Source organism: Oryzias latipes, chromosome 6 (assembly GCF_053564925.1).
Source record: "Oryzias latipes strain Hd-rR chromosome 6, Olatipes_Hd-rR_3.1".
In the NCBI taxonomy this organism is placed as follows: domain Eukaryota; kingdom Metazoa; phylum Chordata; class Actinopteri; order Beloniformes; family Adrianichthyidae; genus Oryzias; species Oryzias latipes.
Genome location: NC_136242.1, coordinates 15509888 through 15535552, shown reverse-complemented (window position 1 = coordinate 15535552; position 25665 = coordinate 15509888). Strand labels below are relative to the sequence as shown.

At 39.4% G+C, this 25665-nt stretch overlaps 1 protein-coding gene across 4 annotated transcripts in view; it reads left to right on the top strand.

Moving 5' to 3' along the window:
* Nucleotides 1-24359, top strand: part of tmem117 (transmembrane protein 117) — a 53234-nt gene extending 28875 nt beyond the window's left edge. For 3 of the 4 annotated variants that reach the window (XM_078949303.1, XM_004069903.5, XM_078949304.1), the window contains 5 exons: nucleotides 5164-5263; nucleotides 11750-11847; nucleotides 13286-13445; nucleotides 18530-18659; nucleotides 20625-24359. In XM_078949303.1, coding sequence (XP_078805429.1) covers nucleotides 5164-5263; nucleotides 11750-11847; nucleotides 13286-13445; nucleotides 18530-18659; nucleotides 20625-21286 — 1150 coding nt within the window. In that variant the 3' untranslated portion in view covers nucleotides 21287-24359. The remainder of the gene's footprint in view (nucleotides 1-5163; nucleotides 5264-11749; nucleotides 11848-13285; nucleotides 13446-18529; nucleotides 18660-20624) is intronic. The other variant, XM_078949305.1, reaches the window with a different exon arrangement.
* The last annotated feature ends 1306 nt before the right edge of the window (nucleotides 24360-25665 follow it).

Sequence of the window (25665 nt, the reverse complement as noted above, 5' to 3'; positions counted from 1 at the left end):
TTGTCCTGTTGGCTTCATCGAGCCAGGACCTCCAGCGTGCATTGGGGCGGTTTGCAGCCGAGTGTGAAGCGTCTGGGATGAGGGTCAGCACCGCTAAATCTGAGGCCATGGTTCTTGACCGGAGAAAGGTAGCTTGCCATCTCTCGGTGGGTGGAGTATCCTTACCCCAGGTGGAGGAGTTTAAATATCTGGGGGTCTTGTTCACGAGTGAGGGAAGACCGGAGCGTGAGATTGACAGGCGGATCGGAGCTGCGTCCGTAGTTATGCGGTCGCTGTATCGGTCCGTTGTGGGGAAGACAGAGCTGAGCCGAAAAGCAAAGCTCTCAATTTACCGGTTGATCTTCGTTCCAATACTCACCTATGGTCATGAGCTATGGGTCATGACTGAAAGAACGAGGTCCCCAATACAAGCGGCTGAAATGAGCTTCCTCCGTAGGGTGGCGGGGCGCTCCCTTAGAGATAGGGTGAGAAGCTCGGCCACCCGCGGAGAGCTCGGAGTAGAACCGCTTCTCCTCCACATCGAAAGGAGCCAGTTGAGGTGGCTCGGGCATCTAGTCCGGATGCCTCCTGGACGCCTCCCTGGAGAGGTGTTCCGGGGATGTCCCACTGGGCGGAGGCCCCGGGGAAGACCCAGGACACGCTGGAGAGACTCGTCTCTCGGCTGGCCTGGGAACGCCTCGGGGTTCCCCCAGAGGAGCTGGAGGAAGTGGCTGGGGCGAGGGAAGTCTGGGCATCTTAGCTTAGACTGCTGCCCCCGCGACCCGGTCCCGGATAAGCGGAGGAAGATGGATGGATGGATGGATACTTTTTTACAAGGTGTTACTTCATTTTATTTGTATGTGTGGTACTGGGAGTTTTATTTATTTATTTATTATTATAATATAAATTTTTTTTTAGCACTTCGAGAGATTTGTTACAGTACAAAAGATGTGCTGTTACGTTTTTTGTTCTGCAACCTCTGCACGTTATGTCAGTACAGTCATTAAATATATTTGACACTTTAAAGGTGCAAAACACAAGTATACCAATCAAAGTATTATTTATTTAAGTCACACGCTGAAAGTTCAAAACGTTTGATGGACAGATTCTCCTGAGCCCAATTTGAAGTGGTAGGGGTGTAGACTTTCAACAAAGGTGGTTGCCGTAGAAACGTGAACAAAAATAATTGACTTGATTTAGTTGGAGCCGGAAGCAAGTCATTTTCTGTGGGTGACTCACTTGGTCCAGTTCGCATTTACAGTACCGGTAAATAGATTTTACGGTCAGTTGTCATGGATAAAATAAAAACCCAAAAGTTTTAAAAACTATTATAGATAGGTTTTTTTGGTTTGAAGTTAAACCTTTTGACGTAGAAGGCAAGAGGAATTTGCTCTCCTGTGTAACTAGCCTCCAGTGGAGATTTGAGGAACTGCACATCTGGTACTTTTGGATTGGTGTTAAAGTAGGAAACTTGTCAAACAGAAACTTGTCTGTCATCTGACACACTTTGTGATTGCAGCAGCATAGTGTAGGACATGTTTAAGATAGATTTTAAGATACAAAAGCCATGGATTTTATGTCACGAACCTTACAATTAATGGACATAAACAAATTTCAGCCATTTGTGGGACATACTGTATATCTCACTATGCAGCTGGCATTTCATAATTTCCATGGGACAAGCTGAATATTTATATCATATCTAGGGTAATGCCCTGATGATAATTACTGGGAGTCCAAGCCACAAAAGAGATAGAGACTGAGGAGTCACCTGCTAGTTTAGTGCTGCAAGGATGATTCTTTGTAGAATGTAAAATAGAAACTTGGGCTTAATCTCCCCTGGGAGATAGTAAAGTGCTAGTGAAGACTTTATTTTACGCTTTAGCATTCCCAGTAACTGCTACTGCTCCCAGTTGTGAACACTTAGTACAGCATTAGCCACTGTAGTGCACAGGAAGGAGACCAACATTGCATTTCAATGGGGAGCCAGTCAAGGTTGCAATTTTATGTCCTGAGTGGGTCCAGCGTTTTATGGAGTGGGAGATGTCAGCCAGTTATTGCAGGGTCTAAATCATTTTACTCTATGTCACAAAAAAAGATGTTCATGAAAGAAAAAAATTGGTGTAACAATGTGCACTTACAGGTGAACTGAGGGGGAAAATAATTAGAAATATTTGCAGACTTGAAAGAGAAACCCTCAAAGCTGGTTTAAGTTACTAAATTAAAATACCAAATACTAAATTAAAATAACGTTTGTTTCTATTGATTTGACCTTATCTGAAAATTTTTTTGTGGTCAAATAAATTAAATGTCTATTTAGTTTAGGGTTGTGGCATACTGTTTAAACTGATTCTGAATCAGTTTTACCATTGGAGAATGGATTCATCAACGTGTGAATCAGTTTTTTTAAATGATTTTTTTAGCTAAAAATTGATTTTTTTTTTTTTGGTTTCTGAAATACTAATTTGGACGTGCAGTGAATTTGCTGTTTGACACTTGTCCAAAAATGTTATCATAAACTAGACGCCCCAAATGCTAAGATGGAGGAGCTACCGCCAACTGTTTTCAATGTATTTCAATGGATGATGTTGAAAGATCAGATTTGTTTATTTGAAAAGCTCTACAAAAGTAATCATGTCTCCATGTCTGTTTTATTTTTAAAGTTGGGGTAGTTTTAGAAATCTTTTGTATGTCAAACAAACCCAAAAAGCATGCATTCCACAAATACACTTCAGAACAAAAAGCTTGCAAATTACATCTTTCCTCCAACACAAACTGTGAAAAGAGCTGTCTTCTTTTTAGGCAAAAATTCCCTTTGCAGGATTAATCAACATTAGTTTTTTTTTTTTTTTTTACTCTATTCGGACTATAGTGTTGCACCATAGAAATAATCAAAATGTATTTTTTTTTCTCCATACCGTTATATGTTGTAAAGCATAACAGCGAGCGCTTTGTTTTTTTTTTAAAGAAAACACAAGAATTGACTAGAAAACAGAATAGAAATAGAAATTAATTTTCAGTGCATAAAACATAATTAAGAGAAAAAAGTGATATAGTTTCAGTTGGAGCTTTTATCTCAGCTAACTTAATAATAAAGGGAAACAAAACTGTTTTCTTTGTGAATGTATTAACTATAGTTACTAAAGTGGTCTTTTTTAGACTTGTAAAAGTCAAACAGGGGTGATGTCCAAACTGTGTAATTTATTGTCCTCTGTAGCATAAAATTGTAATTTCTTCGTTTTTTGCTGGAAAAGCTCTAAAAGTCCTGGAATATTATATTTGAACAAATGTGGGGAACCTGATAACATTCCACAGAGGGTCAGAGCGGCCGAGCTGGCCAAGTTGGCACCAACTTTGCAAACTGCTCTATGATTAGGCCACATGACCCATTTTGGAGCTGATTATTCATGGTGCTACTGTACCAATGTTCCATTACACCTAATTCTCTCATTAGGTCATCCAGCTCTAAAGGTCATTAAAGTTTCAGCCAGCATGAATAAGTCAGGAGCCTCCGCCTCTGATCATGCATTACAAAGAGTCCCCAAACTCATCATAGGTGCTCCACAAGCAGGAAAAAGGAGTTCTCAAAGTGAGAAGGAAACACATCTATTTAATTAAATGTGAGAAGGGCAGAGGCTGGCAGCAGAATAGAGTTGATATTTATTTTTTTCTCAAACATTGCACCTGGCCTAGAAAGCATTTCCAGAAGTATCGATTAGAATTCCACTGCGGGTAAATGACTCCCTATGGGATCTCCTTGGAATCTGGAGCAGGGCCAAACCCCTGAATGTCCACCCAACTTAATGCAGATATAAATCGCCATTCCAATCAAGGGCTTTTTATTCCAGACTTAAGTAAGCTAATACTTCAGCTGCAGGCTGCACACTTCCGTCAATAAAACCCTGCCAGATCTGTTAAATGGACGCCTCGTAGGTGACACATAATTTATTTTTCTGATGAGGGATATTTCCGGCTCGGTTGTAGTATCGAGGTGGCAGACAGCTCACTGTTAGTCATGCTTGGTCTGTGTTGCCTGAATTAAAATTAGGGCCAGCACACATGAAAAGGCGCGGACAATTATCATTAATGAAAAATTAACACTCATTCTGCCTGCTTCAGCTAATGGTTGTCTTCCACCGGTTCTCAACATATTGCTTTGACTTGTTTGACGACAACTCATTTAAAAGGTTGACAACGCACCAAATGGAACTGTAACTGCAACCTGCTAAGGGAAGCTACGAAAATAAACCACAGAGGAGTAAATGTATTTATGTGAAATAATCTCTACTTCAGCAAGATTGTAGGCACTTTTTTTTTTTTGGAGCCCATATGTGCAATATGTATCATTTTTTATTGTTTTGTGCTTGTGGCCAGAAAATTACCAGGGAAAACAAAGATGAATGGAACCATTGACTTCAAACACGACCCCTTGACAGCACCGCCTGAGCCCTATCCATCGCCATCTATTATATTCATGAGCGTGACCTGTTGGGGGAGGCGAAGTGCGCCCACCTGCTCCTCGGCTTTTGAGACACTGGCTGCCAGGAGATCAAACAGGTCTCGTCGCTCCCCTCTGTTCTCCTTTTCTTCCTGGCAAGTTCCATATAGGAAGCGACTGACCCACTTCCCCCCGCCTCCCTCTGGCATTACCTGGAGAAAATCGAGTGTTGGTGGGCTCGTAGGGTTGAACAAAAGCCCCTGCTTTTCTGGGACAAAAGAGTAACGATGAGCTCAAAGAAAGCATGTCATTTTTTATCAAAGACTATTGCATGTGGAATTGGCTCTCTAATGGCGTGTCTAGTAGAGGGTTTGCGTCTGTCAGGAGGGATTTTATTTGGATGGCAGCAGTAATTCGAAATCAGCTAGACGTTGGACAAATTTGCCAAACACCGCAGGACCAAATGAAGCTGGTGATCGACAATAAATTCCACTGTGCTGCTGTAAATTGTTGACAATCCTGGGGGGCTTTGTGGAATGTAGAGGCAGCACTCATTGTTTTCCCAGGATTAGGTTTTTATTGATTGACTATGATGGTGAGCATCTAGATACTTAGTGAGAGCGACCATTTTTCCTCAGTTCTTTCTGACACTGCTCCTGCTTTCCCCATCTGTTCTACTTGCTTTTACATCCCTCTTCAGATGCTACATATTTTATGCCTGTTCTCTCTGGTTCTTTTCCTTGCAGGCCTCACATGGTGACAGAATACATGGGAATCAGGAATGAGAGTTTTATGAAGATTGCTGCAGTGGGGACATGGATGGGAGATTTTGTCACCGCTTGGATGGTGAGATTTCACCCCTAAAACATCCATTACTCCAAACATGGTTTCCAATTATTAGAGAAATTCAGTTTTTTTACTGGCACTATCACTTAGTTGGCAGATTTATAGAGGGGTAGATGTGTTATCATATTTCTGCACTATAGGGCGCACCAGATAAAACCATCAATAAATGGTCTATTTTCAAGATTACGTCATATATATATATATAGGGCTCACCAAACTATATCGCGCATTAAGCTTTAAGAGTCAGAGATAGGTTTGTCAGTCATTATCCTTGATAAACTGCGCTCACAGTAACTCTAGAACTTGTTTGTAACACACTACACATTAGTTTTGCTAGAGACGTTAGCCGTCTAAGCATATTAACAGTACCCGTAACTCCCAACTTTGTTTCCAATACGTAAAAAATCTAGACTGATACAACTAAGCGTACTGTGAGTATGCTAACTTCCAACACATCCAAAAATGTTGACAGTTTGCTGTGTACAGTGGGGCAAAAAATGAGTCAGCCACCAATTGCGCAAGTTCTCCCACTTAAAAGGATGAGAGGCCAGAAATTTTCATCATACGTATACCTCAAATATAAAAGACAAAATGAGAAAGAAAATCCAGAAAATCACATTGTCTGATTTTTAAAGATTTTATTTATAAATAGTGGAACATAAGTATTTGGTCAATGACAAAAGTTAAACTGAATACTTTGTTATATACCCTTTGTTGGCAATGACAGCAGTCAAATGTTTTCTGTAAGCCTTCACAAGGTTTCTTCAAACTTTTAATGGTATTCTGGCCCATTCCTCCATGCAGATCTTCTCTAGAGCAGTGATGTTTTGGGGTTGTTGCTGGGCAACACAGACTTTCAACTCCCTCCAAAGATTTTATAGGAGATTTTCTCAGGAGACTAGCTAACCTACTCCAGGACCTTGAAATGCTTCTTACAAAGTCACTCCTTCTTTACTCAGGCATTTGTGTTTGGGATCGTTGTCATGCTGGAAGACCCAGCCACGTTTCATCTTTAATGCCCTTGCTGATGGAAGAAGTTTTCACTCAAAATCTGACGATAGATGCCGCCATTAATCCTTACCTTTACACGGATCTGTCATCATGGTCCTTATGCTGAAAAACAGCCCCAAATCATAATGTTTCCACCCCCATGTATAGGGTTCTTTGGATGCAACACAGTATTCTTTCTCCTCCTAACACGACAAGTAGAGTTCTTACCAAGAAGTTCTATTTTGATTTCATCGGACCAGAGGACTTTCTCCCAATCCTCTTCTGGATCATTCAAATGTGCAGTGTGTTACTGATGGTAGCATTTGTTACTTTGGTTCCACCTCTCTGAAGGTCATAGGTCACTAGGTCCCCCCATGAGGTTCTGGGATTTTTGTTCACCATTCTTGTGATCATTTTGAACCCAGGAAGTGAGATCTTGCGGTGCGCCCCAAATCAAGGGAGATCATCAGTGGTCTTGAATGGCTTCCATTCCTAATAATTGCTCACTCAGTTGATTTCTTCACACCAAGCTGCTTACCTATGCAGATGCAGTCTTCCCAGCCTGTTTAAGGTTGTGGACAGGTGTCTTTTATATAGATAACCAGTTTAAACTGGTGCCATTACTACAGGTAACAAGTGGAGGACAGAGGATCGTCTTGCAGAAGAAGTTACAGGTCTGTGAGACAGAAATCTTGATTGTTTGTAGGTGATGAAATACTTATTTTCCACCATAAATTTTTTTTTTCTAATTTTGTCTCTCACAGTTGAGGTATACTTATCATGAAACGTTCAGGCCTTTCTCATCTTTTTAAGTGGGAGAACTTGCACATTTGGTGGCTGACTAAATACTTTTTTGCCCGACTGTACCTTTCAAAATCACTTTAACAGCAGTAAGCACAATCAGAAGTAATCTATACATAAGCGCTCTAAATCACTGTCTTTCTTTTTTTAAATAAGGCTTTTAAGTGCACCTTACAGTGCAGAAAATACAGTAAATATCTTTTCTCATAAAAGTTGATGAATAAGGTGAGGAGCCGCACAATCCTTTAAATAAAAGGCTAAAGGAGTACACAATCCCAGGATTTCCCAAGTCTTCTAGTATTTTATAGTACTTTAAAACAATGAGTACACAATAATAGGCATTTACTGAATTGTTTCTCCAAACCACAAATGAAACAAAAATAAGAATCCAATAAGAAGTTCATTCATTGTTAGAAGAAACAGTATTGCCTCAAAGGGAGATGTTCAAAAGTATTTTTTCCAGTCCAGTCCATTTAGTATTTTATCTTTGCTCCTAAATTCAATTTAAGTCTTCAGTAAATCCCAGCGTTAAATTTGCCTTTTTTTTGGTCAAAAACCATAATTACAGGTGACCTTCTCTGTGAGACCTGACAGTCCTGATGACAAGAATAAAGACTAATTAAGGAGCATAGAAAGATCTCAAAGTTCAAGTCTGAAGTAAAGTTTCAAGTTTCTGACAAAGAGAGATGATGTAATTGCAACTCAAGGCAACTACATCATTTAAAAGAAAAATATCATACATTTTTACAGGCAGTGTTTTATTGTCCAGTCAATGTCAAGTCCAGTACTAATTGAGTCGGTGAATTCAATAGGGGCCCAAGTCCAAGAAGTTTGTTTTTCCAGGAAATAATTTTAATTGCATAGTTTAAAGGGAGGCTACACCAAATGATTAATACTTTACCCAGATTTAGCACCAGTTCATAGCTTAAAATGTTGTAATATGAAGCACTTCACTTTTATCATTTCAGAGGACTAGCAAACTAAAGTCTCTGGACTTGGGCCCTACTTGAATTACATAGAAGTAACATCTGGAATGAATGGACAAACCACATATTTATCATCTACATGAATCTTTATTTTTCAAATTCTCACATTCTTAACACTTCTTAGGTCGAGTTTATATCCAGACCCTTTTTCTGCTACATGATAACTGCAAGTCAGATTTGTTTTTTTCCTAAAATGGAACAGGTTATCAAAAAGGTACATCTAATCTTCAAAGTCAGACTCGCCTAGTATCACAAACTCCCCCAGTATCACCAACTCAACATTGAGGAACTGCTGAGCCTCTGGTGAAAGATATTTTGCCAACCCTTTAACATCCTTTACTTTTGCTGACTTTACACCAAGTTGCCTAGACTAGTGTATAGTGGCTCCTCTGGGTATGTAATAACCGTTACCGTGGGCTTTAGAAGGCAGAATCTGGTTGTGACCTGAGAAGACATATTTTCAGAAACCTCTATATCATTTTTGAAGTCTGCACTGAATCTGAACACCTTGTATTTGCTAACTGTGTATTTTTCACCATGTGCTGCCATCTATGGGATAAAGCTAAACCCATGCAAGAGAGACCCAAGTCCAGGAATTGGGCCCCTCTTGCTCTCAATGCAATTTTAAATGCCATGCATAGTCAATACATTACAATGGACTTGGGGCGTTTTTGCACATAATCAGATAGCTTTTCCCTTGAAGACCATAAAACATAATATCTCTATTTTGAAAAATTTTGGACTTGGGCCCCTTTTGAATTCACTGATTCAATTTATAAATGATTTTTTTTTATCTTAGAATTTTTTTTTAAATAATGGAAATTGACTTGGTGTTCCATGGCTATGTCCGAATTCCCTCCCTACTCCTTAACTACTAAAAAACTATATTGCGGGACTATCTAGTGCCCTCGGACACCATGCCCACTACTTTTTTTAAGGACAAATATGACGTTACTAATTTCACAAGTGAAAAATTAATCAACATGAGCATTTTGCATTAACTATATATAAATCCACTGTGTTCTGATGATAGAAACATAGATGGTTTATTGAAAAAATACACTCAAATCCTTTTTTTAGTAAAAATTGTTCAAATGCAATGCATTGTGGTTTATATTTGCCAATCTAGTGACCATCATGCCCACTGGTTTTTCCCAGAGATTCTGGGAGATTTCTATGGCACTGGTTTTTGGAATTGAAGATTGAGACAGCTCTACAGAATTATGAATGTACTATATCTAATGAGTGAAGGAATTCGGAAACAACCCATGACTGCTGTCTTGAGTAACAGTCTGACGTGTTCCCATCTTCAAATCTTGAACATCAATGTACCCGCTTGACCTTTTAAGTGTGGTTTTATACATTTTTGAGTGAAAGGTTCCTGAATAGTTTAATATATAATTTTTCATTAACTTTGTGGTTATTTGTCCAGTTTTTCTTGGTATTTTCCTGTATTGTATCCACCAGTGGCGTTACACAAATAAATGTCTGTGGCAAACAATAAAGAGCAGTTTCCAAGAAGTGAGGTAATTCTAGACTCAACCTAAATTTCTGTTTTGATACCAGGTCAAAATTTCCCAAATTTATGACCAAAATCTTGGATTTAATGATCCCAGATGCTCTTCCAAATTTAGAAACCCATTTTCAGCATCCTGTAGTGAAACCCCTGTTCAGACAGTCTCATTTCCAGGCCAGGTGTATTCTCTCGGCCATTAGAAAACTCATAGCTCTGGTGCAACCCTCCACAGTAATCCAGTCTGTGGCCAAATCCCTGGAGGAACTTGTGGCTGTGATTTGAGAAAGGTCAGGGGAACCAGTAGAGACACAAGGAGTGGAAGATTAGATCAGAGGAGGAACCCACTTCTGTTCATTTGTCAACATAAGAGAATGAGCAGGTCTCCGGCGGGAGCGGACGTCCTGCGTTGGGAGGAGCAGGGCCCTGACACCGGCGTGCACGCAACTGAGACGAGTCGACAAGCCTTCTCAGCCATCGCATTAGTATTCTACAGTACATACTGTGGAGGAAAAAAGAGGGGGAGGAGAGAGACATCCAGGAGGAGGTGAAGGGTGGTATGAAACAATGGGAAAAGAAATGTGCAAAGGGTGCTGAAATCCAAGACAGAGGTGTCTGATTTTGTAATATAGAGATTGTTATGTCATGACAAAATGCTGAATCAAGAATTTGCAGCAATTTGATTTATTTAAATGGAATTCAAGACCTCTATGTCTCCTTCATATCACTGTGTTTCCACTGGATTGTTAGACCAAGTACTCTGTTTTTGAAAGAAACCTTATTCAATCTTTCTCTGTGATGCGTTATCGACAGAATGACCCAGCCTCTGCAGCAGCAGCTGCACAGAAACAACATTTCATCCTTTTGTATTAAAGGTAAAGAATTCAGGGGTAGGTTAAGCCATATATGACACAACTGCAAAGAGATGAAGCCACCAAATCTCCTAATGAAACATGACAGTGTGTCCACATTATAGCACATACGCACTCACAGGTTCACAAATCTTAAAAGTTATTTAATATTTAAAGATAATTGCCAGGATTGTCATATGTTGACGTGTGTGAGTGTAATTCTTCGGTAAGTCGTCAGACACCGTTATTCATTATGCAGCAGGTGCTTGTCACAAGTGAGATGCACTGAATTAATGAACCTGGAAGTGGGACATAGAATTACAGGAGGTGAACCGTGTCAGACTGACAACAGCAGTAGTCTTTAAGGCAAAACTGTCAGACGTAGAGTACAAAAAAACAAATAAATTACAAGAAAGCTTAAACATGACAATAATGTGTGTTTGGCAATGACAATTCATAGATCCACTCTACTGAGATATTTGATGTTGGATGTTTGGCTGCTCTACAGCTAAAGGTTTGGCTCATATCAGGATTTTCTTTTATTTAGACTATTTGTTTTTTGTTTTCTCTTATGACTGTTCTTATAGGGGCTGGTTAATTTAGATAAGCTAAATCCTTAGTGGCAAAGTTTAAACATAAAGAGTGAGACATTTAGCCTCTCTGAAGTTGACTCATTCACATTTTTATCTCAATGTTGAATGGCAACAAAGTTCTCCTTCTAAAGACTAATTAAGAACCTGAAAGAATGAAAACATGCCTTAATCATAATCTTTTTTCATTTAACATATACATAATCATTGTTACAACAAAAAACACATGATTTAACATTAAGCAATTCATACAAAAAACATCTTCAATTTAATATCTGACAGGAAGACTTTTGTCGTAAGCTTGTAGTCAAAGAATTTAAAAAACACACCTTTTTTTTGTTTACCACACCCGCATTCATAATATAATTATTTGCTGTGTCATATCGTTTCGTTCATCTTAAGCCAGGGATTCATAAATTCAATTTTTACAATGACACCGGGAAAAAAATGTATGAGCAACGGGGGAACACCACATTTGCGAGTTCACCACGCTGACGCCGTTCAAAATCTACAACTTCTAAATTCCCAATTTTTTCCCCCAAGCAGCTTCCCAATGATGGTCAAGGAGTTAGGCGGCGATAGATTAAAATTCCTAAGAGGAGTTTTAATTTGTTTCTGGTAATAAAGGTGTTTTTTATTTTTGTTTATTTGGGTTGGCGACCTCTTCCTAGGGTCAAAGGTCACCGAAACTTTGGTTGTGGTTGTAGACTCAACCTTGTGGTGTTTGTGAAGTTTCTTTGTCTCACTTTTTATAGGTGACAGATATGATGCTCCAGGACCAAAATTACCCAGATTGGGGAAAAGCTGCCAGGAAGTTCTGGAAACGAGGCAACAACAGGATTGTTCTGTTCTGGTACGTCTGAGATCAAATGTTTTCTAAACCATCTACATATTTAGACTCATTTATGTGCAATTTTAAAGCATTAACTCTTCCTAGAAGGTTGTCAGATACATTCCGGGCAGAGATGCTGATCTGCAGAAGTGTGGGTGTTTTGTTCTCCATTGGTTGGAGGAATACATGCAGTCAATAGTGGCGTTAATCTCCTCTCACTCATTGTCGGCACCTTTAATTAGAGGAAGGGGGGGAAATCAATGGACACAGCAAGGTTGAAGGCCCAGCCCTGCCTCTGCAACACAAGCTGTGACCCTGAAAGAACTGTAAAGAAAATAGTGCAAGGCATGTCAAAGATGCCCAACATGGTGGTTTTATTCGCTGTTAGAGGCAACATTACCCGGTTTAAGTCCTGTTTACTGACCAGTTTGGGAAAACTCTGATTAAGTTGCGTTTTAGGGACATGGTGAGATGTAAAGGACAAGTGAAGACATTGAAATATTTTGACATATAAAGCGAAAGGTGTGGAAAGCTCAGTCTTCAAAGAGAGTTTGGCATTTTGCAGAATCCATCGTTGAAATGCAAGCGGACAAGTCACTCTTTGACTTTTTCTACAGCCTTCACTTTATTGATGGATGCCCCGACGCAGGCCGTCATATTCAATGGCAGATCTGACTAGCCGTCGTTTGAAATTCAGAACTTCAAGCGTGATTGATTAATGTGCAGCTTGATATGTCTTGTCAATATGTGCCGAAAGGCCAAATTATAAAGGACAAATGTTGTGACTGCACCGCCAAAAATAATGAATAATCCGAAAAATTGCGTCTTTCGAAATGTTGCCATGGGATATGAGCTGGCAGGCACTTTCTCGGGAGCAGCCAACCAAAGTGCAGCGTGAGGAGGCACAGCGCGGCACAATAATCGCCGGGTGACATTGAGACAAAACACACAGTGGGAAATAATAACAAGTAACTCTGTCTCTTCTCACATGGCTGGAAATGTTTTCCACTAAGCAGTGAATATAGAATTAGTGTTGTGGAGCTTAAACAAAATGAAATGCGGAAAAACACAGCAGTCACTGCCTTCAATTCAGTGTTAAATATGTAAATAGATGATAATATTTGTTCAGCTCGCTTTTGATTTACAGTATCCATCTGTGTGCCAGGCTGGGTTTTTTTCTCATCCACATTTATCTTCCTGAAAGCTTTATCTGCTTCTATTTTTCAAACTTTGCTATAAAAAATGTTGCTCATTACACTATTGTTCCTTCAGTCTCTGAAGGATTCTGACCTGAGCTAGATTCATCTTTTCCTCATATTTGTGAACAGTTTGTCTCTTAAGATATATGTGGTCATTCACAGAGTCCTCCCTAACTTTTTTTTCTTTTTCCTCTCTTCCCTGGCCCTCTTTTGCTTGAATGCATCCTTGCATTTTCATCTTTCTTCCTCGCCTCCTGCAGGTCAGTGCTCATCTCCTTGACTTCCGTTGTAGTTCTGGTCATCAGCACCGACTGGATCAGCTGGGACAACTTGAACCGAGGCTTCCTGCCCAGTGACGAGGTCTCCAGAGCATTCCTAGCCTCCTTCATCTTGGTCTTCGACCTTCTTATTGTAATGCAGGTAGACCGTTCCCGTGTGGCTAATTAAAAAAAATAGAGCCAGGGTGATTCTTGGCTCAGCCTACAATCCATCTCGCCAGTTCTTCCCTTTCTCTCTATTCATCAATGGGGCACTGCGGCACATAGCAGCGAAAAGGGTGTTTGATCACTCGGAGCTGGCACGGACACAAGCGCACACATTTAGTCTTTCCTTCCATCTTTCAGTCCTCCTGTCCCGCTCTCCCCACACCTATTCTGTGACCCTCCCTTTTTCCCCCATCCTAAGAGCCCGCTTCGTTTTCTTTAATCACCACTCATAAGATTGAGGTTTTTATTTCTACATTTTTGGCCAACCAGCGTCCTTCCTCTCACAGGACAGAGCACATCAATAAAACCCTTGTCACTGGCTCATGAATATGTAGGAAACAAAAACAAAAAAAAAACACTCATCGCTGCCTGCTGCAGAGAAAACTCCAGGATTGGCATTTTTCATGCAAATTGCTGTTTGCCTCAACCACCTGCCAGTTATTACATTTAATTTGGCCTCATATTGAAACACAGGCTCAAAGATCAATATTTGGTATTCTCTAAATATGTGTCCCTACAGTATTTATCCTGCTGATTAAAAACCAGCAGATGTGGGAAAGAGCCTCTATCAGTCTAACTCCACAAAAACCTGGCAAGGTCAATATCATGCTACGAACACACCGAGCATGTGTGGCACGTTCAAGAACACAGGATTTTGAACTGTCTCTATCCAATACCAGCGCTTGTACTCACAGTTGGAAGAGACTTGGTGTGACATATCAAAGCTATGCAAATCTCGCAAATCTTGTTCCAGGCTTTTTTTTATCGCAGTTGTATTCCGATCGATATACAAAAGACTTGGCATCATAGAATTCCAGCCGGGCTCAAGCCGCAATTATTAATTTCTCCTCTATGATTGATTTTTAAACATATAATTCACCTCTGTGTATTATAAAAGACACAACCCATACATAACTACCAAATCAGAGTCCTTGATTGGTCAATAGTTCAACTGGTTCAACTTTAAACGCACATTCAATGAATGCGTGTTTTGTACATAGAGCACCAAAATGAACTTAGAAACATGCGTAGCGACTTATGACCACGGAGTTTTGAACGCAGAAGCCCGAAACGCGCCTTTATACGTAGAGTATTGTCAAAAGTGGTTGGTTGAACGCCAAGCCCTGTGTGAAAGAAGCATGAGTATACTGTACTTGTAGTAAACTTAAATGGAGTAGGTTTTGCAATGGGATGTTATTGTTTCGCAAAAATTATACACTTAAAGATAAAATAAAAACAGGTAAAGAAAAAGACAAAATTAAACAGGCCAAACATCTTGCATTTCATGGACTCCAGCTTGCAGCACAGTAGTTAATCATAAAACAACAGCAATACCTCTGAAACAAAAAAATATATTTTTTTATAAATTATGAATTATATATATATATATATGTATATGTATATGTTTATATATATATATATATATATATATGTTTATATATATCTATATAGTGTGTATGTGTATATATATATATATATATATATATATATATATATATATATATATATATATATATATATAGTGTGTGTGTGTGTATGTGTATATATATATATATATATATATATATATATATATATATATATATATATATAGTGTGTGTGTGTATGTGTATATATATATATAGTGTGTGTGTGTATGTGTATATATATATATATATATATATATATATATATATATATATATATATACACACACACACACACTGCCAATACACCCCCCCCCAATATATATACACCATGTATGTTTAGTGTAGGAAGTATAATAACTGAATACTTCTACGAACTTTCAAATTTACAATAAGTAGATACTATATAAAAAGTACACTTCAAGTAGTTTTTAATATAGACAAAGTATACTTGTATTACACTTTAGTAGACTACTTTTGGCTAAATACAGAACGGTTTGCTGAGGCCAGCACTTTCAGCTCCCAGTTTCTGGAGCTCCCGACGAATAAAGTCCCCACATGTGTGAGTCCCCACCTGCCAGCGAGGACCCCTTTAACTTTGCAGTATATCATTCTCCATTCACTGGAGCTTGTTTACAACCGGCTCTTCTCATTTTCTGCGCGATGTACAGCAAACACATTTACTACAGTTATTTATGAGCTCGCTTGCATCACCATAGAGCTCTGACACCAGCAACTCACCTTTTTGTGCCACCTGTCAACAGAAAATTACCCACCAACATCTTCATTCCACTCCACCTATCAGAGGATCTCTAATCTCCATGAGAATATATGAGTGGAGGCATTCCCAAGCTAATTAATACCCCCAATTAGTAGCCAGACTTGATTTGCCCTCAAGCAAGAATTACCTTTTTTTCTATTTTAATGTGTCTGCTTTGTCTGACATGTCTTTGTGTATATGTCTGAAGAGATTTACATATGTGGGGGACTCTGGGGTGCAGCTCGCCAGAATGCTCTTGTTGTATTTGTGAAGTCTTTAAATGCCAGGCTCATGATACTGCAGCAGCTTACAGTGCAGCACATACATTACACTTTCTTCGTGTCTGAGAACTAGTCGTCCAGCAGTTAAGCATTTCATAGAAGCTGGCCGAGTAACCCCTGGACCGCACAGGTGGGGGATTTAGACTCCTGGTAATTTCATGCAGCAGGACACTCAAACACGTGGAAACAAGGAAAAACTCTAATTAGGAAACGGTGTGAGCCTTTCATTCCTCTACCCCGAACAATGATGACAAAAGCTAATTTGCGAGATGATTAAGTCAGTCGGCTCAGTTTAAGGAAGCTGTTTTAAAATTGCGCTCTCTTGATCAGCCGCTGCGAATTTCATTAGTTTCATCTGTTTTTCATTTAATTCTAATTGCACCCTGATGCACATGCTGCGTCTAAAACTTCAAATCAGTGCAGACTGGGTCAGTAGCATTCATTTGCAGAATTATGTAAATAAGCCAAACTGGAGGGTAGGTGTTAGTTAATTTTATTGCACACGTTGCTGTAATGATGCAACTTTTTTTAGATCTGATGCATGAAGAAAGATGGTAAGCTTTTTTTTCCTGATGCATAAAGTAATTAGCTACCATGTGCAAGAAACACAGTTCTTATTTTTTGATTGTTATCATACAATCCTTTTTAAAAATCTTAAAATCAGTGAAGAAAATGCAAGAATTTACATTTATCACAGCTGGGCCTTAACAATAAAAAGAAAGAGGAGCAAGAGAAGAAATATTTTTAGCTGACAATTTATTGAAAATACTTCCTTAAATGAAAAGGACTGTTCATCAGCTGATTAAAAGTTTAAGACCACAGCCTTTACATGCCTAAATTTAAACCAAAATTTGCATTCAATGATATGTTATACTAAATAATTGTCCTGTCTAGGTCTCTTGATGCCAAAAAAGAACAATTTCTTTGAATGTGGTGGGATTGTTGAGGAGATCTCATATCACTTCTGGGGTTGGACGCAGTAGAATTGTAGTTTTTAATTATTTAAAACATTTTGAAGGTTACGGACAAAAAAGAAGTCAGGTGGAAGACTCAACAAAAAAGCTATCGGCACTGACCAGGAGGATCCAAAAGGCTGTCCCCCAAGAAACAAGAGGATCTTTGACCCAAATTAAGACCATCACTGACTGGCTGTTGTCCAGCAACAATCAGACAGCATCTGCAGAAGGGCTTCAAAAAGAGTCTTCAAAGACCACGTCTACATCGATGCCACAACATTGCCCAATTGGACTTTACTTGAAGACACCAAACTAGGGACATTCAAAAGTGGAAGAAAGTTATTTTCTCTGATGAACACAAATTTAACTTTGATAGTCCCGATGGCTTCCAATGTTACTGGCTGCACAGTGGAAGAGGAGCAATTATGGTCTTCAATGGAGCTTCAGGTTGTGAAAGGGATGCGCACGGGGCATCCCTATGACCGAGGACCCTTGTCTATATGGCGATGACTGGGTTTTCCAACAGGACAATCCTGCAGTTCAGACTTTTTCCGAACAATAACCTCACTCTATTGGAACATCCTGCATGTTAAATTCAATTGAAAACATTTGGGGATGAATAGTAAGGGAAATGTAAAAAAGAATGGTCATCAGTTCTAGACAGTGGCTGCTCTTCGTCTAGCCATTTTCACCACAACTTTACCAAAAAGCCTTTAAGAAGCAAACACATCAAGAGCGCCACAACAAATGTTTGAGGTGATCAACCAGAAGTGTGTGGAGGGATTTTTGTGCCTTTATTTCAAGCGCAACACAGAGACTAAAATTGTTTTGTTTGAACATACTTTTCTGTTTTAAGTGCAAAATAATTTTTTGAGCACACAACATTTTTAGCGTTTTACTCTCAAAACCGTGTGTTTTGCTTGAAATAATGGCACAAAAATGTCTTCATACAATAGTGCAACTCCTCATCACTGAGTGTTTTTTTGGACCCTTAAATGTCAGTTTTGAGGACATGTGTTATGGTCCTTAACTTTTCGTCATCTAATGAACAACCCGTTTCAGTTAAATTGTTGTTTATTTAACCATCTGAAAATATTTAGCCTCTTGTTCCCATTTCTATATCTTAAAGTTGTTAAAATCTAGCCTGGTGAACAGTAAATTCATGCAATTCCTTAACTGGTCTTAACATTTGGATGTTGGTTTGAATAGTGACTGGCTCCTTCTTGAAATCCAGGAGAAGTCAACCAGACAAGCACAGAAAAAAAAAAAAGCTAAGTGACTCTACAGGGCAATGGTACATTTCAAATGTTAGTTTGATTTTGCCTGTTGATGTATTTTGACGTGTTGAAGTCTCAGAGCAGGCAGCTGCACTCCACAAGGCTGTAAACAGACAGTAAGATCTACAGCCTGACACCATTTCTGACCTCCAGCCTGTGTGTGAAGAGACTCCACAGAGACCTAATATCAGCTGATATGAAAGGCTTCTGCCGAGTGTGCAACAACCAATAAGGCGCAGTACACGGCCGACATTTGTCATTGTCAGCGTGTCGTTTAAATCCGCTCAGACTGCGACATCACAGCTGAATTTAAATGACCCGTTTCTTTTTACTTTTCAGGACTGGGAGTTTCCTCACTTCATGGGCGATCTAGATCTCAATCTGCCTGGAATGTCGACGACCCACGTTAAGGTCAAGCTTCCTGTCTGCAAGAGCATCTTTAAGGAGGAGTACCACCTTCACATCACAGGTACAGTTGTTCGAAACAAACAGGGTTATCTGGTTTTTCATGAAGGGCACCTTCATCTTCCTCCAAAGCTCTACACGCCCACAGTTTCAAACTGATTAGGAGGCAGGAAGACATCAAAACATTCAGGAGAGCCTTTGTCCTATTTTTTTTTTTTTAGAATACCAAACATGCTGCTCTAGTTTTCTCTCTGTCTTCTCTATTGGGAAGGATTGTTGTTTAAAACCACTGCAACCATCTATAATGTATGTGCAGCTGACATGTCACGCAGCCTCCACCGCTTCTGCCACTTTTCCCTTCTGTGCTCCTCACTGTCGTACAAAACATCTCTCTAATCATTTAATACATCTTAGCGCTTCAACATTCTTTAGAAATGAGCTCAATTCACCTTTTAAACCGTCCTCTCGGTTTCAGCATTTCAGTATTTTCTTTGGCAAATGTAGCGTCGCTCAAAGTCATCAGGAGAAAGGAAAACCAATGTTCCTGAGCTAAATGTTGAGCTGTTCAAACGCTCTGTGATTTCACGAGAGGTTGTTAACCCTAATGCATGGCATATCCATTAGGTATGATGGAAGTAGCTGCATTGCAACGTGATTGGTTTAACTAAAAGCTTATTAACATCATATCTTGGGCAGAGAAGTAGAGCCCTGTCACGTATACCTGAGGACCCATCTGCCTGCTATTAGTCAACCTTCACAGATGGCTTTCTTATTGTAATATAGGGATCTCATCAGGAGAGATGGCTGAGTTAGGAGCCATTTGCTCTGTCATCAGGAACTTGAAGAATTCAGTAAAGTCACAGTAGATGGTTGATGGACTTGACCTGTAAATCTTTATGTTAGAAGAAGGACATTTGTTCCTATGAGTTTGATTCTTTACATAGTTTGAATTGTTTTCAAACTCTAGACATTTATTTATTGGGCTATTTTAATCTCTGATGATTCTGAAGAACCAAAGCAAAGCCTCAAGTGGCTGGGCCATTTTAACTGCAATGAACTCAACAATTTGTTTTGAAAATGGGCAATTGGACGGATTTGAAAAGATAGGAGTTGGTTGAGTCATTCATAGGTTCACCTACCTTCCAGTAATAAATAAATAAACAAACAAAAAACAAACAAACACATTTCTAATCGGCTGAAATGTAAGCTCTAATAAGAGCAGACATTTGATTTTAAAACATGTCTCCCTTTTTGCACGGATACTTCAAAATCGCTTCAGCAACTTCTCATTCAGCCCATGTCAAATTCGCTGCCTGATGCTTGTCCAAAAATGTGATCATTAACTAGACATTCCTGACGCATGTGGGAGGAGCTACTGCCCAAAGTTTCTAGCCTCATGTCATATTCAGTCATTGTATTGAAGACACGAATTATGTTAAGAGATCCGGTTTATTTTGAAGAGTTCTACAACTCTAGAGGCGCTGCAACGCCAAAATTGCACTGCGACGCCAAAAACGTGCCTAAGCCAGACTGACGCTCAAAACAAACTACAGGACCCCTGATTGTGCCTGTGCATCAATTCAAAGTCCCACTCCGATCATCTTTTGATCTATTTTAAAAGTGTTCCCAATGGCTTTTTGTCACAACTATGGAGTTTTTAGCCAATACAGAAAAACCATCATTCCTTTATTAAAAGGCTTATCCGATAGCTCCCAGCCTCCTACAACCCCAATTGAGCTACAAAAAGAAATGCTTCCAGGTTGTTGTTTTTTTAAATACAACCCAAAAACTCATCAGAACTCTGGTGTTCCACCAAATTGACAGAGGTAGTGTACTGAGGAGGAGTTTTAGTGATAGCCATAGAATGGTTACCCAGAGTTTCACAAGTTAAATCTATTTTAACAAGTAAACTCATACAAGTGCAATGTTAAAGCGAAACCAAATCAAATAAAGGTGTGATGTTCTTGGCATCTCCACATTAATACACTGAACCCAATGTTTTCTCTTCCGACGACTTATCTCATTGCAGGCAAGTGGTTTAACTATGGCATCATCTTCCTCGTGTTGATTTTGGACCTTAACATGTGGAAGAACCAGATCTTTTACAAACCCTATGAGTACGGCCAATACGTCGGCCCTGGTGAGAAGATCTACACCGTTGAAGAGCCTGAGACTCTGCAGAACTTTAACCACAGCACCCTTACTTACGAGTGGCGCTCCACCAACATTGACCCCTCTACCAACATGACGTACGTGCTTCGAGACATGTTTCTGCACAGCCGATACACCGGGGCCAGCCTTGATGTCAAATGTCTGGCTTTTATCCCGAGTCTTGCTGCGTTTGTCCTCTTCGGCTTCTTCGTCTGGTTGTTGGGCCGGTTTCAAGGCAGCGAGACCTTCCCGGAAAGTCAAGACAAGGCGTACGAGAGGATTAAGAAAAAGTCCCCCTCCGAGTACAGCAAGGAGATGGGAGTGACGCCAGAGGAGACGCACTTCCCAATGAGCGACAGCCAGAAACGACTGAGCACGCCAATGCTGCTGTCGGTGGATTTGCCTCACTTCGGGGCCACACCTTCTTCCAACTCGACCATCTCTATGGAAACCCAAGAGACGCACCCAAGCATTGCCATTGACAGCTCGGCACTGGATGAACCATCTGGGTTTTCTGATGTCCACAGACTCTCTCCATGACTGTCACATGGCTGAGTTTGCAGTAGAAGTTGTATTGACAAGTGTAATTTATTAAGAGAGAAATGTAATGAGGAAATTAGAAAGGTTGTGGCAGACACCCAGTTTTCTAATTTTGTAGGAATCCCTTTATAAAAGACTCATTATTAACAACAATTTTGATGTGAAGCATTGAACCTGCTATTGAACCTAGGGCTTGCTATGCAGTTTCATAACTCAATTTTTGTCAGCGTAATCTAATGGGTGCCTATACCAGAGCAGTGTTTCCACAGTCCATTGTAGTGTTTCAAAAAAGATATATGACAGCTACAGGTGTGCCTTAATTTTATGTATTTAAATTCTGAAATATCCATATTCAAACAGCCTTTACTGCTATAGTCAACAGCGTTCTCCTAGATAACGTCTTCTATACTGATTCCTGCATAATATTCACATATCTAATATACACTTATTACCTCATTCAATCTTCATATTCAGCCACTTTAATTTCTCCTCCAGTGATTTCTCTCTCAATCTAGTGTAAATGCACATCTCATGTTGAAATTACATGATTATCAACATCGATGTATGCTGATGACCTTTTCGTATGCCCTCACTTGATATCCGTTTTGGAGATAATAAATGTAATCAGCAGAGATGAAATGGCAAGCCAACAAACCGCTGCATGATTGCTAATGTGTCTGCTGTGCCTTCGCTGCATACCAAGAGTGGAGATGCTTTTTGTTTCTCATTGCAACATAAGTGGAAGCTGGCTTCTGATTAAAAGATCACAAATTCTACACGTCTTAAGGTTGTTTTGACAGGTAAGCATGACACACGCTACGTTAGTCAATTTGAGGTTTTTTTTTAATTGTCTCCGATATTTCTTGTGTTGTGCGTGATGTGTCCTTAAAAGTGTTTATCTTTACAGTGCAATTTCCTTAAATTATTTTTGCTCTCATGTTTGCATCATGAATTCTGAAGCTATGTACACATCGGGCATGTGTGGCAGTTCAAGAACACGCTGAACGTGGGTTCTGGAACACGCTTTCAGCACATGGAGTTCATATAGGTCTGTCGCTGAAGTGGTGTAAATCTGTTGAATGTTGCTCCAGGCTTTTTCTTTGACAGCTCTATTCTTATTGATAAAAGACTTGATGTCATTGAATTTCAGCCGGGCACAAACCACAATTATTCATTTCTCTTTCATAGTCAATTTTCAAACATATGGGACTTCTGTGAAGCAAAAGAGACGTCATCCATATGTCCCTACCAAATCCGAGCCCCTGATTGGTCAAAGTTCAACCTGGTTTAACTTTCAGAGCGTGCTAAATTGCGTTTTGTACGTAGAGCCAGAAAATGAACTTGCGTAGCCCCAAACGCATGTATGCGTGCACCAAACCCGATGTGAACATAGTATTAGAGCACCATAAAGCAAATTTGCAGCCAAAGATACCAATAAAATGTAATATATTGAACTTACAAAAGAGGCTTTCTTGAAAGAAATATGTGCATCAATGTCACACCCATTGTCTCTATTCTGCAGTGTGTTCTCCCAATCTTTTCTTTTTTAACCCTTGTGCTATCTTAGATGACCCCACCCTTGTGTGTTCTCCCTACCATGACAAAGGTGGATAAAGGTGGAAAGATTTCATGTTATCCATGGACACCAGTGAAGATCAAAAATCATTGAAGAAAAAAGGTTCAGAGCACTGTCTAGTGGGTCTAGATGACCCAACTCCCAACGTTAAAGTGCCGAGGATAGCACAAGGGTTAAAGTATTTGCCAACCAGTGTGGATTAAGTTCCTACAATGTATAACACAAAAGCATTTTATTATATCGAGGTATGCAGGGTCTTGCAAAGTTTGCAAAATTTTCAATGTTTTTGTCTGTATAAGTAGATGACATACGGTATATAATTTAGCAATGATACTGTTTGTTAATGTTGTCCTAGTATAAAATATGGGAATGATGCACCACCTCTGTAGCCTGCTACTACGCAAGCATTTTATTAGCAAAGATATATAAAATAAACACCAAAGTTGAGGTAATAATTATAAGAATATTTATGAGTTTGACACTATTTTCACTCTTTAAAAGTACTGTGCTTTGATTTATTGTTAAGAAAAAGGTATTTATTTTAAATGGACTGCTACATGGCTCAGTCAGGCTGGGGCGCCCAGAACTGAATCACTCCGTCTGTGCATGGGGGGGCGTTCATTTCAGCCTGTAAGGAGTGCATTAAAGATAACAGTGTTTGTTCTGTATGCGCGTGTGTGTGGATGTTTGTGAAGTGTTCCAAAACGTGTTTTCGACAGGGGGACGCTTTGTGAAGACTTCCATTTATTTAGCATAATTGCTTTGCTGCTCTTGGTTTTTGCAATTATCTTTTAAATACACTGAAGCTCAGTTGAGAGACCAGGTGTAAGTGTTTTAGACAAAAAGAGGACATGCTTTGGTTATGAAGGGTGATTAAGAAGTTTGTACTGTAACAGCTTTGTTCATTTACAATGTTTCTCACCATTTTAATAATGTTTATTTGATACTTCCTGTTGTTTCTTGCCCCGTTTCCACTGAGCAGTACGGTACGGTTTAGAATGGTCCAGCTAATTCAAGTGAGCGTTTCCACACAAAGTTGAGGCACCATGGCGGAAGCTGGGTGTAGACCGATTGCGTCATATTAGTGCGATTTCTACATGATCCATCCAGCTCACTCTGAATCACGATATCACCAAGGATGGTAAGTAATGTTCTCAGACATTGACCTTGCTGTTTGTTGCAGACATCATTTCCTGATACTCGTCGACTGAAAGACAAAATATTGATTGTTTGGAAACGCTGGCTTGGCACCCCCTTTCGCCAATCAACGGCTTTCATTATGTATGACAGTAGCTCTGCCCTTACCGTTCCGTTCCATTTTTCTATAGACCAAAAGTGGGTCAATTTATGATTGAAACGCTCAAAATGCTGGGCCATACTGTACCGTACCGCTCAGTGGAAACCAGGCTTCTGCGTGTTTAATGTTCTGTGTTTGTGAATGTCACTGTACATCTGTTGATCTTTGTATGATAGATAAACTACTTCATGTATGTTTTATTTGCATCTCTTTTTTCCCCCTGAAACAATATCCTCCCGGACAACGTTCCAGACCTTGTTAAGCAATTCCCAGCGAAACAAAAGAAAAGTTCTGTTTACATTTTCCTATAAACTAAGGCAGTAGTTGCTAAGCAACAGCACAGGTCAAGCTTCTTGCAGCTGCTGACCCAATTAATGAGCACGACACGAGAAATGATGACACTATCTCCTCACAAGGACACTTGAATATGTAGCCTGCACACAAGATGCCCAGCTTATAATAAGTTTTGCCCGAGGCCTGTTTGATTGATGCCAGTGGGAAATCGTTTCAATTTACTGCACGGTTTGTTCCCCTGGAGGGATTTGTTTATGAGCATATCTACTTGTAAACAAGCCATAAATTGAATCAAAGATAAGAAAAGCTGAGCTCACTGCAGAGAAAGCTGATCTTAGGAATGGGGTTGGGACCCCTCCAAGTGGTGGAAAGAAACCTTTATTGGGTATGGACGACAAAAAAGAAAAAGGAAAAGAAAGATAAGAGCATGTCTTGATGAATTTAACCCTGTAGAGCCCACTCAATCAAAGAATTGATAGAAATTTCCTTTTTTTCATTGGTATGTTTGATGAAATCCGCAAAAAATGTGTTTGAGATATATTATATATTTTAGATATATTCTGTCTTACTTGTATTGAGATGATAATATAGATATATTAACAATTATATGCTGGGTCAATTTTTTAACATGCAAAACTATTGACATGAGTGTTCAGTAAAAAAACAAAAAAATAAAACTTATATACCCACTGTCTTATATTTGAGCCACATATTTGTAACATGGTTTAACTGTATTATAAAGAATTAATTATCAATAAATTTTGAATTCTTTTAACATAGCAAGAAGTCATTTAAAAAAATCAATATCAATAGATGAGTTATTATGATCATAAAGTTTTGAAGATTAGCTCAACTTTTATGCTCATATTATGAAATGAGCAGGAAAGGAGTAGTGTGAATTAGATGGACTAAAGCAAATTTTCTTGATAAAGATTTACTTGCTAAAAGTATTTTATATTCACTATATTATGTTCTTCTGCAACAAGAAGGAAATCTTGGCTTGGACTCATAAGACAAACAAAAAGTCTTGAAGCTTTAAACAACAGTTTGGCTGGATGGTCTGTTCTCATGCTATGTTCCCACCGGGCTCAGAAACATGCGTTAATGCAGCCAAGTCTATGTAAACGTGCGTTAACCCTTGTGCTATCTTAGATGACCCCACCCTTGCATTGACGTGTTCTCCCTACCATGAAAAAGGTGGATAAAGGTGGA